Source organism: Mytilus edulis, chromosome 1 (genome assembly GCF_963676685.1).
Source record: "Mytilus edulis chromosome 1, xbMytEdul2.2, whole genome shotgun sequence".
Lineage (NCBI taxonomy): Eukaryota > Metazoa > Mollusca > Bivalvia > Mytilida > Mytilidae > Mytilus > Mytilus edulis.
The window spans coordinates 82,915,937-82,934,007 of NC_092344.1; the positions used below are offsets into that span (position 1 = coordinate 82,915,937).

The following is an 18,071-nucleotide window of genomic DNA, read 5'->3' on the forward strand; positions in this document are numbered from 1 at the left end:
ATTTCTAAGATCAATATGAATTTGGTTTATTTCATCTTCAGTGTTTTTGTCAGCATTTATATGTTATTTTCAGATATTAGTTGAAGAGTAACACTTAATTGACTTGAACTATTTAAGGTTATTCATTTGCTTTATACGTGTACATTAGGTACATGTTATGAGTGAATTCAAAAAAATCGTACTTAGCAGAGATGACCGAATGAACATACGAAACCGTAAGTTGACGAATCGTACGAGACGGGAGCTGCTATTTTATACATAGTTCGTTTAAATCTAACATAAAAATGCTGGTTGAAGTATAGTTATTCCCATCGTCTGCATGTAATTTAAAGAAGATATTACCTTCATCTATATATAACACCTCATATCAATAATTCATTTATTTTCTACAATAGCAAGTGGTGAACCCGATATTCAAGAATTTGAAAACAGAGGTTCCTAAAAGGCTTTAAATTAGTTTTGGGGCAGAAAAGGTGTGTTAGCATAGATAATGGAAATATGCAACTTCCATACAAGTGAGATGTTTAGGTAGCTATAAAACCAGGTTTAATCCCCCATTTTCAATATAAGAAAATGCCTGTACCTTGTCAGGAATATGACAGTTGTCATCATTTCGTTTGATGGGATTGATCTTGTGACTTTGCCACTTGGTTAGAGACTTTCCGTTTAGAGTTTTCCCCGGAGCTCGGTATTTTTGTTATTTTTCTGTTTTCTTTATTAATTTGATTGATAATCAATACGTATATAACTGAACGAAATATTTTTATAGTTGGTTAAACAACTATAGGTTTTCTTCTTTTTTCTATTATTATAATCGGACAGATTACTCTGAATGAAAATCGAAAACCAATAAGACACGGAGCAAATAAACGATCTGACATCTGACAAGAATATTATAAGTTCTTAATGTTCTGCACTTCATATTTGTTAGAGCATTGCAAAAGTCGTCGGTGCACTCAAATACTCCTGAGTGTGTGTGATGTACATTTTATCATGCTTTCAACAAATAACAACAACCACATTGTATCGGAAGAGATGTTACTTTTCAGAAACTTTAAAACGTCTTTCATTTTTTATTATGGAAACCTTTCTAAAATCGGTATATTTTATGCGTTTCTATGTACTAACGTGATTACATCCAAACAAACGTTAAATATTTGTACATCTTTGAAGTGTAAGTATGTTTGTAAAAATACAACTTCAGCTCCTATTACGTTCGGTCGTTGAAACATGTTCCTTCGTCAATATTCTGGAAACGAGTTAAGTCGTTCGTCAATATCCTGCAGATCTCTGTCAACATCAATCATTTATCAAAGACGCCTACTGAAAGCATTCGGATATATATATATATATATATAAAAATGCATGTTATTATTGGTAATTGGATTGTTTAAAAAAAAATGGGGGAGGGGATTGGTTTATCTTTAGTGTTTACATTGTTTTCGATTTTAGCCATGGCGTTATCAGTAATTTTGTGACTACTGATTTTAAATATCCCTTTGGTACATGTATCATCTTTCAGTTTTGCCAATATGAGTTATTTCAATAATATTTTAATTATTACACCAAAATAATTGTTCTTTTCTTTTTAATATTGATACTTTGATTTTATCCCGTTCTTCTGACAGAACGTGAAAATAGACAAAACCCTGTTTTTTCTTATACAATGTGTATTTACAACATTGTCGAAAAATGATATAAACAATGCGTTTTCACTTTTTAAAATCAAAGCAAAACTACAAGTTAATTATACTACTAGTATAAACATTGATTCGATTGCCTAAGTGGTAGAAAACAGAAATAATAAACAATTTATTGTCCATTCAATATGAATGCAATATAAAGTGTGAAAATGCCATAGCAAAAAAACGACCAAAAGACAAATTATAGTAGAAAATTGCCCTATAGAAAACCAAAGACTAAGAAATACGAACTCAAATGTGCTCTGGATGGGGTGAGCAGATCTTGCCTTACGTGGAGAAGCAGTGATCAGCCAGAAATAGAGCATTACAAGAAGCTACAAATAATATCCAATAACATATCGGTTGTATTATATCATAAAATGCTTAATAAAGGCAACAGTAGTATACCGCTGTTCAAAACTCGTAAATCTATGGACAAAAAACAAAATTTGGGTAACAAACTAAAATTGAGGGAAACGCATTAAATATAAGAGGAGAACAACGACACAACATTAAAATGTAACATAAACAGAAACGGACTAAGCATTAGACAAAATCCGATGAGAATAACAAATATAACATCAAAACCAAAGACATGAATTTGGGATAGAAAAGTACCGTGACACGTCTTATAGTAATATGAATTCACACTCAAATGTAAGAGAAAACAAACGACACAACGGAAACACAACGTTAAAATGTTACACACACAAAAACGAACTATAATATAACAATGGCCATTTTTCTGACTTGGTACAGGACATGTTTAAAGATAAAAATGGTGGGTTAAACCTGGTTTTGTGGCATGCCAAACCTCGCACTTTAATGGCGATGTTAAATATAACATTGAAATGACAACATAATATTACAGGACTACAATACAAATAAATAGGAGAACGTATTAGACAAAGAAACACATGATTAATAAATAACAAAAGCATCAGGTTTACAATTCAATACGCCAAAAACGCGCCTCGTCCACACAAGACTCACCAGTGACGCCCAGATATAAAAGATCGAAAGTGAAACAAAGTACAAAGTTGTACAGCACTGAAGATCAAAAGTTGAAAAAGGTTGTGTCAAATACGGCTATGTTTTTATGCTTGGGATAAGAACATCCTTATTATTTAGAACAATTTATGCTATGCAAACAGTAAATTTTATCAAATGAATATAAAAGATATACATAATACATAACCTTATTATTGACGTATAGATCCTTGCACTTACCTGTGCTATAATACCGCAACACTAATCCCCTCCTCTCTCTCAATAAATAATGCCTGAAGGTAATTATAGCTTTGCTTACATTGGTTTGTATTATAGATGGCATACTGTTATTTACAGCGGTCATTGATCCGTTGAAAATTATAGATTTAGTATCTATTTTATCATTGTATACCTAAAAAAAGAACGTTTAATAGGAATACATTTAATAAAAGACACATGCTTCAGGTTTAAACCATGTTCATCATTGTCCATGCTAGGTTCAATCTGATTTTATAAATATCTTAATCTCCCACTTGTATGCCATTTGTTCTAATGCAAAGTTTCAAAATTTGATGAGGAACCCCAACAGACAATAATAGGTTAATATGACAGTAATTGAGATCCAGCAGTCAAAACTGTGTAAATATCTATCACAGACATACAACGCAACAGACTAAAATATTTAAACAAACATAACAATAAATCTAAGACCACGACAAAAAAAGTTATTGTAGCCGACGAATAAAATACAGACGAGTTTAGAAATGTTTCTATATCAAGCAGTGCCAAATTCAAGTGTTTTGACTGGAACTATAACTTTATTGTACATGTAGTTATCAAATGGACTACGAGTAAAAATATTTTGATTTGATTTCTATGTTGTTGTTTTTTTTGTTTATTTAAAACTTGCAATATTTACTCTAAGGGTTTAAAAGTTGAACGTACCACAATATTATAACAACAGAAATAATCGTTCACTACGCTCAGGACAATTTTCTCTCCATTAGGTCTGATATACCGCCACGTACAAGGATCAAATGAATTAGGGAAGATTAGTTCGCCACCAGCATTAGTGATGTTTTTACCACATGGTACAGTTTCTACAAAACAAACACGTGACGAATATGCTTTGCATAGTTTTTACGATTCTAGTATACAATAACTCTATTATGAAGTCTTTGTAGAATGTGTCGTTTATTATGAAGGGTGGAAAATTAAGACTGCCATTTGGAAATGAGGGCATTTTGGATAAAAGTAAACATTTGGTTTTTACAATCCACCAATGAAGAGTTGTTATAATACATATAGTTGTTAAACGTAAAAATGAATGTATATAGGCAAGTTATTTTAATACCTTATTTTATGCAAACGACGAAAACCATTAATTTAACTTTCTTGCTTATCTACAGATCGATAGTCTTTTAAACCAGATTTTTATTTTTGGAGTTTATAAACTTTTCCACCCTCCATCCTCTTTCAACACCTTAAGATGGCTCGGGAGTCTTCCTCCATCTTGGATTTTAGAGAAGCAGATAACTTTGGTCTAGATATTTGATGAAATGTGCAAATTTTGGGAGTTGTATGTAATTTATGTAAAAGACTTTGGATATAGATATAGAAAATTGTGTGTTTAATCATAATTACAGTTGTATTTTCTCAAAAACACCTTGTTTGTTTTTTTCAACTTTGCCAAATAAGGGGAGATAAGGGGAGATAACTCAGATAAAGTGATTTTTATAATAGAGAGTGTTATGAATTTACCTCTTTTGATATGTAGCAAGAAAGTAAGTTCAGTGACCCCATTTTTTCTTTTTCTTATCTGAAAGCATGTTATTAGAGCAATCTTCTCACATTTTATCTTAAAGTTCTAATTGTACGTTTTCTTTTTATCACACACAATTGGATTTTCCATGCATTATCTATAAAAAATATTACAATTTTGTACAACCTGTAACCGGTGACCTATACTTTTTAATACAGTTTTGAAAAAAAGCATGATAAAAACTTCATTTTGACAAGTTATCTAAAAATTCTATCAATTTTGATTAAGACGCCCTAGATATTGTTAGATGTTCATAATGTTTTTGGTCGATTACAAATGTATTTTGGTAATAACGCCAGTTTATCAAGTTTGTTGACATCGTCATGTTTGTATGCTTTTGTAGCATGTATTACATTTATCATTTTTATATCTTTATATGACTTAGTTGACCCCTTCCTAGGGCAAGCTATTGTATTCTGTATTATTTTATCATCGTTTAATGTTTTGCATTCTTTATCATCATAGACACATTATATGTCTCTATTATTATCATTTTTGAAAATGTATACGTATACATATTAAATTATTGCAATTCCAATTCTTGTTTCTCTTTTCATTTATGCATTGCCCAAATGGTCCACTAAATGTTAAATACATTTGATACTAGCTGATTCATTTAATTGAATGGTAAACCTCTGGTTATTTCTTTGGGTTGAAGGAGGGAAGCATTAATAAATATAGGTTAAAAGGTAAACCATTTTAGCACTGTTGCAAGACCAATAAAAGTTGTTGGTGCTTTATCATATGTGAAGAGTTAGTAACAAACATCATCTGCTGATCAGAATATGTCCAGATGATATAGTCTCGATATCGACTCCATGTGCCATTCATATAATAGTCTAATGTATGTATGTACAAAACTAACAAATAAATATCGTCATTTCTTGAAATATTTTGTCAGATCCAGATTGTTATTATTACAATAACAGAATCAAAAGGTTAAAAAAAACTCAACCCTCTACAAAAAAAAAGAATATAATCGAGTGAAAAATAAAAAAATAAGTCGAAAAATTATATTAATTATAGAAACTGAGAAAAAGAAAAAAATAGTAAGATGTGCAGCGATGTGCCTACTTATTTTAAACTTACCTCGAAGAGTAACCATCTCAACCTTCGTCGAATTCTACAAAATATGTACATCTTAAGCAGAAAGCAAACAAATATTAGTGGAAAGACTTTCGATAATGGTTTAATACAAAATAAAAAAGGATGGTTTCAGATGGAGTCGAGCTACTTTGATTATGCACACGTTTTTTTTTCTGTTAGAAACTTATTAACATGTTGCAAAAGATGAGGTAAATTAGAGTAAATTTAGCAAACTTATATTAATTGATTAATGTTCGTTTGGAGAATGACAAGATATAGGTTTGATAAGGCCTTAATCTTAACAATAAAAATTATTGTGCCAGCATTGTTTTTTATCAATATTTTAAAAAAGCACTTGACTTAATGCTGAAAGAAGAGGAAATATTCAAATGGCAAGGCTGAATTATTTGCGATGAAGAAAGTTACGGGGTGAAGACTTTGTCCACGCTAAAAAAAAAGGCGTCAAAGCGACAACAAAGACACGTTAATAATTTAGCACAACTGTCTATTAATTTATACTTAAACAACAGCATGGACGACTATAAGAGATCAACAATATACACTAAATTTTTTTTCAGAATAAACAAAAAATAGTATGAAGATATAAAACTGAAAATACAGTTATTGAAGTTAAGCATTATGAAAAACTGAGATCAGGTTGGAGAGAAAGGCAAAATATACAAAAGACTAAATATCATAAGTCAAGAACAACCTGACAACACCATGGCTGCAAAAAAGACAAACAGACACAAAACACATCAAAAACTAAAGACTGATCAACATAAACCGCACCAACAACTGGAGTTGATCACAGGAACTCCGGAAGGGTGAGAAGATCCTGCTCCACATGTGGCAAGATATAAGTTTGTTTAATCAGTTTGTACTCTTCCTGATAAAAGTACGACAACTAAATTTAGATACGTTTTGGGGAAGTCAATTTAAACATAACTAGACATGTATTGTTATGAAGTAATTATTCTACATCCTGTCGCTACATGCATTTTGTTTAGTCTGTTTTAAGTTAGGAGCCTCTCAGTCTTGTATTTGTTTGTCTTGTGTGCGTTTTTAATTTTAGTTCATTTATATGTTTGGGATTTTTTTTTCACTGTGCTAGCACACATTTGAGTTTATTGGCCAGCTTAAGTTCACCTCCGGGTGCGGGATTTACTCGCTGTGTTGAAGACACATTGGTGGCATTGGTCTGCTATTTCTACAGGCTGCTGTCTCTTTGACCCATTCTAAATTTTATGTATTGATATGTTGTTAATTGGATTAAACTATATATAAGTATCTGTAAGTACTCTTATATCGCGCTATTTCACGTCATTTGATTGACTTCATATTTTGTTGTTGTTTGTGCTTCTTGCCAATCTGATGAGTAAAGTCATTTCCAACTAGTTTTTACAGTTTGTCCTTTCACTGTACTATTACACCAATTTGCCAGGTCAAGGGGCTGGAGCGCTCAAAAACATGTTAAATAGATATCAGAAAATGTGATATGAGTGCCAATGAGACAAATCTCCATCTAAGTCACAATTTGTAATAGTAAACATTTATAGGTCAAAGTACGGTCTTCAACACAGAACCTTGGCTTTCACCAAATAGCAAGTTATAAAGGACACCACCAAATTCTTTGATGACATCTTCCAAATCAAAATTCCTCTCAATCTATTTCAATACCGAATGCTTTTTGTTTTATAATATTTAGTTGCTGTAAGGGAAATATATATGTCGCTGAACGTCCACGAAACATAAATTGTTCATTAAAGCCTCTCCAATTGTTGGTTCATAGTTTACAATAAAAAAAAGATGATGGACATTTAATTTATCGTACACAATAAATGTAAATTATTTCATCCTTTTAATTAACCACACATATTCACTTAACGAAGTTGTATTTACTGAGATCAATATAATTACTATGTTTAACAGATACCGTTAACTCAATGTCTGTTATTTGATCTTTAGAACCAGAAAAAAAATATTTTAAACTTTTGCATTGTAGCCCAGAGATTGATTCTGAACACATTTATAATCTTATTTCAAATTTTCTTACACATTTCTTCAAACTACAAAATGTACACTGACCAAGTACACTAACCATACAATGACCTAATAGTACATACCATCAGTATCCAAAAGAAAAGAATTTGCAAAAAAATCATAGTGCAGGCTTTAGACAATCCTTTCTACGACTGATCAACAATTAAAGGGTAATATACAACAAACGGAAGTATGAGAGTATTTGTACATATATCGGAAATGTAAAGGTTGTTGTTTCAATAAACACTCGAACTTAAAGTATGCATAGCTTGATAAACTGTTTTCTCGAGGAAACGAAATATAATTGACTTTGCATCTGTTTAAGTTGGACAGTTGTTGAAACTAAGTGAGATAAGAGTATTCAAGAATATAAATGAAAACTTCACTATCCTTCATTGTGAAAAGTGCACCCTTTTTCAAATAATTCATTAATCTTATTCGAAACATTTAAATCATTTTTTTTTTGTTAACATTTGGTGATGTCTTAGAATTTCTAACGATTCTAAATTTTACTTTCTGTTACAAATTAATACTGTCGATTTCAGTTCAATTTACTGATGAAACTTCATGGACCTCCCATTAGTGCTGTTATTGATCACACAGCAGTGTCCAATCATAGGCTAAGTAATATTGGTCACTTGATTACCAACATCAGTCGGGCAATATCTGAATTAGTGCAATGTTAGACCTGCTAAATGTCCCTTCCTTATTTTTTTCACTTTTTCAAATTTTGCCCCTGTAACAATTTTACTGGTATAACTAGGAGATTACCATTATACTGACATCTGCAGAGGTATCTCCAAGGAAAATCAGCAGACTGGCAGTTATCAGAAAACATATAAATTAGTAAAAAAGAAATAAAAGAAAGGGAATTGTCTAGTGCAGTATTAATGTTACTATTACACGAGACCGTGATCAAATGTGATTTTGATGAAGTTATTGGTTTTTCCTTTCTATTCTATGGTACACTTCAGTGTCGCCACTTAAGCTTTTATACGTTGGGTCTCTACTTTTTTATGTATCTATTTCACTTTATTAATAAAGTTCATGTGTAAATGTATCCGAGTGAATATACAAATATTTCAAAGACCACGTGTAATTGTAAGGTAACGGTATTTGAAATTTTATATACGGTAATTGCTATCCGATTTACATAAAATAATTTAATTCTTGAAATAACCCAAAAAGTTATAAAAATAACGAAATCTCCGACCGAAATTCTCAATGATCTATAAAAAAAAAAATCCAAAAAAAAAAACCATCGATTTTGTACAGAAATATTAATATTCTACCCATGAATTCCATATATTCATTTATTGATCGAAAAACAATTTCCATTTAACATGGAAGGAAAGCATAACTAAAATGTTAAAGGAGTAATAGTTAAATATAATCGATGTGCTACATAGTGTTATTGGTTCATGCCTATAAGAAATTCAAACACTTAATATCAGTTTTAATTGTAGCTTTACAATTACCTATACCATAACATTTTATCTGAACTATTCTATATTTCCTGCACTTTTCTTTAACTGCGTAAATATCCGGATACAGACAAATCATATATATCTAGAGCATTGCATTAAATTGAAAATTACAAGATCACATCAGAAATAAAGTCAGAAGTACAATTAAACTCGGTAGGCTAATTATTTTTTCAAGTCAGAATTTATCTCCTTAAAAACGCAATGCAAAGAATTGACTGATTTTCTCCCAATTCTGTCAAAAAAGTATAACAAAAATACTCCAACTTGAAGGCAGCTAAAACAAAATACTCAAAAAAGCGAACGTTGTGTTTTATTAACCAACGGAACGGTAGGGAAACAACTTATTCCAAAGGCGGCTTTATTGACAAGATGTTTGTAAGATCTGATATTAAAAAAAAGAAAAATCCAGACACCATTCAAAACTTATGTTAACATATATATGAATCAGTAACATTCCCTGTTGTTTATTATGCTCGTTGGACTCGTTGGAGGTTTAGCGTTATAAAACAAGGTTCAATCCACCATTTTCTACATTTGAAAACGCCTGTACCAAACCAGGAATATGACAGTTGTTGTTCCTTCGATTGATGTGTTTTATTATTTGATTTTGCCACTTGATAAGGGACTTTCCGTTTTGAATATTCCTCGGAGTTCAGTATTTTTGTGATTTAATTCTTTGCTGTTAAGGGTATTTGATTAAGGATTTTATTAAATTGCGATATCTTTATCATACGTGAACAATATTTTTTGTATGCCCAACCTACATTGTACGATAGTAGAGGGGGCATAATGTTTTCCGGTCTGTGCATCCGTTCGTGCGTCTGTCCCGCATCAGTTTTAAGATTTTGGTCAAGGTAGTTTTAATGAAGTTGAAGTCCCATCAACTTGCAACTTAGTACACATGCTCCCTATGATATGATTTTTCGAATTCAAATGTCATATTAGCGTTTTGGACATCCGTGTACTAAGGACACATTCTTGTTAAACTATGGTAACCGAAATAATAAAGATAAGCATTCTTGTTTATTGCTGTCCAATAGTAATAAATCGATTTAACTGAAACAAATCATAGTCACAAACTAGAGCATCTGAAGGTAACACATCGACGTGAAGAGGAAAACAACGGAACAACAGAAACAATGAACTGTTACAAACACAAACGCCAACATACTTAAAAACGGACTATTTGATAACAACTACCATATTCCTGACTTGGAACAGGAAATTTTAAGACAAAAACGTTGCTTTTATGTTTTTTATGTCTGGTTTTACGGCTTACCAACTCTCCCGCATATATTGTAATGTCAGAAAGATACCGCTAAAACATTGCGAGACAGGAATACAGTACAAATAAATGCAAGAACACAGAGAGATTCATCAATAAACAATATATATTAGTCAACTCAACATGTAAATAGTAATCAAAGGTACCAGGAACATGTGTACCAAGTCAGGATCCATTCGTTTGATGTGTTTGAGCTTTTGATTTGCCATTCGATACGGAACTTTCCGTTTTGAATTTTCCTCGGGGTTCAGTATTTCCGTTATTTTACTTTTTATTATTATTATTATTATTACAAGGTATTTTTATAGGGCATTATATAAAACTACAATTACTCTAAACGCTTTACATGTTAAAACAAAAGTACACAAGTTCGTACATACACGAAATTACAAAGTTAAAAATATACCAAAATATGTTTAAAAGCATACATCAAATCAACTGTAAAAAGTTAAGACTCCGGCAACTTGGTTAAAAATGACTTAAAAGAATTGTTAATGAATAAGTAAAAATTTGAAAACTAAATATTTCTAAAATTGCTGAATTTTGTATTTAAAAATAAGTAAATGTCCAAAATGTTAAAAATCAACATCAGTCAAATACAACCAATCACATTTCCAGGTCTTAACTATGAGCGATTCACAAATGCAACTTTGAATAGATGCGTCTTTAGTCCTTTCTGAAATAGTTCTAGCGATTGTTCATTTCGAAGTTTTGTTGGAAGGCGATTCCACATAGTCCCGGCCGCCACATCGAACCTTCGTTCACCATACATTTTGGTCCGTGCATTTTTTTTAGGGCATCTCAATTAAAGAAGCATTTTCAGATCGTAACGATCGTGCTGGTTTGTAAAAATGTATCAGTTCACTAAGATACGAAGGTGCAAGTTCATGCAAGGCTTTAAATGCGTAAAGCAATAGTTTGTACTGGCATCGGAATTTAAATGGTAGCCAATGAAGAGTCATAAGTGTTGGAGTTATATGTTCAAACTTCTTTTTGCGGGTCACTAGTCTTACAGCTGTGTTCTGAACACGTTGAAGTTTGAATAGACTCGAGGCATTCACACCATACATCAAAGCATAACCGTAATCAAGTCGCGACGTAACAAGAGTGCATACAAGAGTTTTGCAAGCGTCCTCCGTTATATATGAACGAATCCGTCCTATGTTACGAATCTGATAGAAACAGGATTTGGTAATTGCATTTGTCTGTTGCTGCATGCTGAGGGTTTGATCGAGAAAAACTCCAAGATTTCGAACACAGGTAGATTCACTTAGTATAGTTCCATCAAAATTCAGTTGTAACTTACTAAGACTTTTGACTTTGTGTTTTGGAGCAAAAACAATCAATTCGGTGTTGTCCTGGTTAAACTTCAACATGTTTGTACACATCCAAGTTTTGATATCTTCCAAACAAGCTTCTAGGCGCTCGGTAATGTCATCCCAATTATCTAATTTTACGGTTTGATGACTTGGTTTATTTGCGTAGCATCCGCATAACAGTGGTATGTCATGCCATGCTTCTTTCATATTTCACTAACCGGGTACGAAAACATGGGAGTCTCGGTCCAAGCACGGAACCCTGTGGGACGTCATATTTCAGAACCATTTTTAATTTACAGTACACAGGTACAGCACAATATAATTATGAATTGGGCGTCACAATGTTTATATTGTTGTTTCTTGTATGCGCACTATGTTTCAACGAAGGAAACATTGATATGAAATTGCATAAACTGTGCTTTTTTCACTGTTTTCATGAAAATGGTGTATACCAGTAAATTAAAAGCGTACTAAAAAGTACACATATAAATTTCATGGCAATACAAGCTGTCATAAACTGCGAATACTATCAGATTCATACTTTGTGTCTTTAGTGTTGTCATTGATGAGGGATATATATATACACTGCCACGTCCCGTCAGTGAATAAGTTGATGTTTTTATTTGGTCAGAAATACGGCAGTTCGTTTCTATGTTTGTTGGTGTTTGTTTTTGTTGCACTTCGGTGTTCCTGTTTTTTCCTTTGTCCTCTTAAAGTTGAAATGTTTCAACTTTAAGAGGACAAAGGAAAAACAGGAACAGCAAAACGTTACCATACACATACCCATGGCTGATTTGAAGCAATTACATCATCTTCACCATCAATAACCCTTTGATAAATAATTTCATTTTAAACAGCAATCATTAATTTTGTTTATGCTTTCTCAAACGGATGCCGCTTTAATGTTGATCCATAAATATCGAATAGAACACAATACGGTAGACAAGATATAAGGCAGATGTTACTTTATATATTGTGACGAATATTATTCAGTTACCTTAATTATGTTAAGAAGTTCGAAGTTTATCTGTTAGTAAGTCGGCAAATGTTTAAATCCTTTCATTTTCGTTTCTTAATGAAGTACGTTAATTACGGTTGTATTACGGAAAACGATTTCCGAAGTTTTGGTACTGGTTCCGTTTCTTTCTAGTTGAAAAGTAAGTAATTGATATTAAATTACTATAGGCGTTATATTAAAACGTAACAGTAGTACGGAATATATTTATTTCTGTTTAGAGATTATGTGCATTTTGGTTAGAGTTTATTCTAGTATATAAGTAGAGTTTCTCGCAACGTAAATCAGTTCGGTCGTCGGAGCTCCCAGAGTGAAGACTAAAGAAAAGCTAATTATAACTATTTCTGATTAAGAAGTAGCCTACCAAGGATCTTTGGTTAAACTTTTATAAGCAAGAGCCAATTGTACTATCTGAATAAGGTGGTGACATATTGTCATGTGGTATATAATTAAGGTGACAACGTGATACTGTCCCTTTGGACCAGGGACACCTTGGCCCTGAATAAGGACCAGGGGCGCACTGGAAACCATAATTCCATATTACATTTGAATGAAAGAATTAAGGTACTGTAAGAAAAATAGGTTTATAGTCATTTATCAACTTTTGAAGTAAGGTTAAGTCACAGCTCCAATTAAGTTGTGTTGTACTCCATTGTTCGGTTAAGGATTCCATTTTGTATGACGGCGTGCATAAAGCTGAGTCCACAAACGTAGCGTCTTCAAATTACTAAAACCATTTACGACGTCGGCATTTTCCTCCAGAAAACAAGCGCGTAACAAAAACACTGGACACTTAGTTTATCACATAACTTTAAATATTTACGTTCAACATATTTCTTTTTTCTGTCGAACAAAAAAGTGCAGCAAATGCACATTCTGGAAACATAAATAGATATATGCTAAGAGCAGTGAAATGGAAATGATTAGCGATTATGTCGTGGACCCTTTTCAGAAAACAGCGTTAAAACGTAATTTCTAAAGATTGTAACATACTAGCTGGACATTAAACAATTTCAGGTGTTCAGTCTGGACTATCGAATCATTCATATTTTGCAGATTATTTTAAACCTCTGGTTATGCACATTTTGAATACCAAGTTATTTTGAAAATCAAAAGATTGTAATTACATATTTTTCTTGTCGATTCTTCCATTTCGATTATTAGTCCTTCCAAATTACTACTTCTTACACATAACGAAGACCATTCCAAACTTATCTACCATGATCGTTTTTGATTTTTTGGCGATGAATTTCGTGTGATGTCCGAGGCCGAATCCGAACAATTCTATTATACGAAAATGCAGGACAATATGTTGAATTTGTATAAGTTTTAGGTCAAAAACTCTAATTAATGCTTATTTAATGTTACAAGTTACTGTAACACCGTATTTTTGACGTTTTCTATATGCCCGTTTCATGCTTTATAGATTAAATTTTAATTTACCCTACTAGTAATGTGGATTTTAATGGCATGCATTCATCATTTTATCATAAAAAAAAATTCTTATTCCTATTCTTATTCAAAAATATTTTAAACACGGTTGTATAAAACTATTCAAAAGGCGCATTTTACAGTTGCCGTCAACTTTGTGCACGCAGTCTATACTTACCGGAAGTAATCTTTTGTTACTTGTTGTTAGGCTTTTATATCTAAGGTTAAATTAGTTCAGGAAACACGTTACCATTTGTAAGGGTTAGCCAACGATACACAACAAATTCAGGAAAGTAACCCTGGTACGGATCTACGGGTACACAAAGTACCATCTGGCGTGTAGGACCCCCTGTACGTTACAATATGTCAAGAAATGATGAATTCCAATAATAACTTGCAACAATGATTAATTTCCGAATGTAAACGTCAAATTGTTAAATGTGTAGTATTATCATTTAATTTACTAATACCTGTCTCTTCATAGTTACTGGACCACAAAATTAAAACAAATCACATGGTTACATGTACGAAGGATTTGCATTGTACTAGATATTTATAAGATGTGGTATGAGTGCCAATGAGACACTTTTCATCCACGTCACAATTTGTAAAAGTAAACCATAATAGCCTTGGCTCACACCCAACAGCAACCCATTTACTAGTATACACTGCCTGGTAATTGAAGGTTTTGGGTTATTCTTTGTGGACAGGTCTGTGTCGGTAGAATGAAAATTGAACGATTACTCATTTAAGCTGATAGCAATTAAACATATCTCTATAAACACTTAAACCAATCTAACAATTGATTTATTTCTTAGAAAGTCAGCATTACAGAAAAAAAAAGTTCTGGTACAACTTATAACCACGTTATGAGTACAGCGTATTGACAACAAAAATATATCTGGATTCCTTATGTTGAAACATCGATTAATCCCTTTCTTTGGAAAGTCTGTTTGCTTTCCTCAGTCTGTTCAAAACCGCCGGGAGGAATTTCGCCACAATTGTACGTAATGGAATTCCATACCATTTTTCAAGCATAATAAGGCTAAAATATTTTCATTATTGCTACATAAAACATACCGGTTATGATTATTGCTAATCAGAGGCTATTCAATTCTGTGACAAGCACTTCCAATGACGATGAGAAACGTAGTTTTGAGGTATATTCGCTGCTAAGATTTAGAAGATATCAATGTTAGCAATATTTTCAAATGAAAGTATGTACAGTAAACAAGACCTGATTAAATGAAAGGTAACACCTGTCATCACATGTACCTACACTAAACCAATTGCATTTTTAAAATAGTTCCCACAAAAGTGTATTAGAGACCCACAATGATGTAAAATCTTAACCTCCCGTTTGCTCTTGCTGGTCGCTCCAATTCAAGTAATGTCCTAATGGTTACAACCGGCAATCTTTACATCGTCAACAATGAACGACTTAGGTGGTTGTTAATCAAAGACTCAATATACCAAGTTCACCAGCACCATGAGAATGAAAATAACGTTTTATAAATTGGATTGCCCGAAGCGTTTTTCTAGATTTACCTTCATCATGAATGCTCAGACCTAAACATTAGTTTAAACAATATTTATTCAGATAAATCAACATTAAACATATTATACAAAAGACCTAAACATTGACAACGTTCTCCTTTATGCACACTGTTTAGTGGGTCTTTGGTCAATATGTCCAAATAGCAAACATTTGTATATATATAGATGTTTTACTTAAAAAATGAGTATATAATTGCATGAATAAAAAAAAAGTATGTTAGAACTTTGCTTACGAAATAAAAAACAAATTAAGATTTTTTTTTTAAATGAGTTACCAGTCTATGGAAGAAGCGTATCGATAAAAACTTTTCTTATATGACATAGCGATATTGTCTAATATCAATTGTAAATATGCAGACATTCCATGCGGAAACTGTTGTTTTCTGCAACGAAAAATTAAGAAAATACTAATTTTAAAACTTATTGTTCAAATATAAACAACGATTGAGTCTAAATATACATGCAGAAGTTAGTTAGAAGCTTAAGTTAATGTCCGTGTAAAATTTGAAGTGCTGTGTTTTTCTTATATACATAAATAAACAATGCGATACTTTTAAAATATCAATGCGATACTTTTAAAATATCATAGCGGTGTTTTTGTTATATCAATATTAGTACCGATTAGTATTAATATTAGACTGTTGTACCCATATTTTGACAGTTTTACCTATTATGTCTGTTTTGTTCACGCATCGTTGTAAATACATGTATGACAGAATTTGATGAGACTGTCATACACGTGAGAGGTGAAGTGCTATTAAACCAGGTTCAATCCACCATTTTCAAAATTTGAATATGCCAGTACCGAGTCAGAAATATGACAGTTGTTATCCATTCGTTTGGTGTGTTTTATCATTTGATTATACCATTTGATAAGGGACTTTCTGATTTGAATTTTCCTGGGAGTTCAGTATTTTTTTTAATTTTACTTCTTAGTAGTATTGTATGTAAATAAGCAGTTTTAAGACCATATTGCGTAAATTCAAATTGTTTTTGGTAACATCTTTCAAATTTCTCAATTGGTTTTGGAAGCAAATCTAATCAAATAAGAGTTTAATTAACAATGCCGTAATCAAATAATCAAATAGCTAAGTATCAAAATGATTGACCTGTACTTTTGAATCTCCTTTTTTTTTCTTTTTTTTTTTTAAATTAGACTGTTGGTTTTCCTGTTTGAATGGTTTGACACTAGCAATGTTCTTGTTCCTATATAGCGTGGTGTTCGCTGTGAGCCAAGGCTTCGTGTTTAAGGACCTACTTTGATCTATAATGGTTTACTTTAAACAAATTATTACTTTGATGGAAAGTTGTCTCATTCGAACTCATGCACCATTTTCTTATATCTATAAATCTTTAAAATTTCAACTTATAAATAACTGCTTTCCAGTCCTCCAACTGAACAATCTAAATTTATGAATATAGAAAAGATATATAGATATAGGAAGATGTGGTGTGAGTGCCAATGAGACAACTCTCCATCCAAATAACAATTTAAAAAAAAAGTAAACCATGATTATAGGTCAATGTACGGCCTTCAACACGAAGCCTTGGCTCACACCGAACTGCAAGCTATAAAGGGATCCAAAATTACTAGTGTAAAACCATTCAAACGGGAAAACCAACGGTCTAATCTATATAAAAAAACGGGAAACGAGAAACACGTATATATTATTTAAACAAACGACAACTACTGTACATCAGATTCCTGACTTTGGACAGGTGTAAACATTTGCAGCGGGATTAAACGTTTTAATGGATCCAAACCTTCTCCCTTTTTCTGAAACAATAGCATAACATCACAACATAGAAAAACACACGATAAAATATCAATTGGCAGACTTAACTCATGATCAATCAAAAAACGTAAATTTTTCATTTACATCTTATTTATTTGTGTTCTAAACATTTTTTATTGTTATTTTGCACTAAGAAAAGTTCGCGTATGTGTACGATCGGTTGCCCTACTAGCCAAAAACGAAAGTCAAATCTCTGTGGCAATAATACATCGGAATACCCTCACGGTCATCGCGATGTAAAAGAGCGTCCACGCGGCGAGCTGATTATGTTCATAGAGATATCGATTTACCAACGGGGAAAAGTCTTTGATATCCAAAAAGAACTGTCTTCCTTCTCAATATCTTTTGCTATGTTAATAATAAATATATTTTCTGTTTGACAAGATTTTTGATTTTCGTTGTATCTGAAGTTGTCCAGTTTTTATAGTCCGAGGCTACTCAGTTGGTATCTTCAAAGAGCGGGACATCAGCATTTATACATTTTAATTTGTTTGGATTATTGATTTTACCATTTGAATATTCATTGTAATTTGGAGCTGTATTGGATTGGATTGTTTG

The 18,071-nt window shown here is 32.2% G+C and overlaps 1 protein-coding gene across 4 annotated transcripts in view; it reads right to left on the reverse strand.

Annotated features, from left to right (window-relative positions):
- LOC139492181 (adhesion G protein-coupled receptor L2-like) overlaps positions 1-7,827 on the reverse strand; it is a 47,017-nt gene extending 39,190 nt beyond the window's left edge. Inside the window, exons 1-4 of one of the 4 annotated variants that reach the window (XM_071280363.1) lie at positions 7,707-7,805; positions 5,584-5,617; positions 3,618-3,772; positions 2,913-3,084 (exon numbers count right to left, since the gene is read on the reverse strand). In XM_071280363.1, coding sequence (XP_071136464.1) covers positions 2,913-3,084; positions 3,618-3,772; positions 5,584-5,617; positions 7,707-7,745 — 400 coding nt within the window. In that variant the 5' untranslated portion in view covers positions 7,746-7,805. Of the gene's footprint in view, positions 1-2,912; positions 3,085-3,617; positions 3,773-5,583; positions 5,618-7,677 lie in introns of all 4 variants that reach the window. The other 3 variants (XM_071280371.1, XM_071280377.1, XM_071280381.1) reach the window with 3 other exon arrangements.
- Between the last annotated feature and the right edge of the window lie 10,244 nt (positions 7,828-18,071).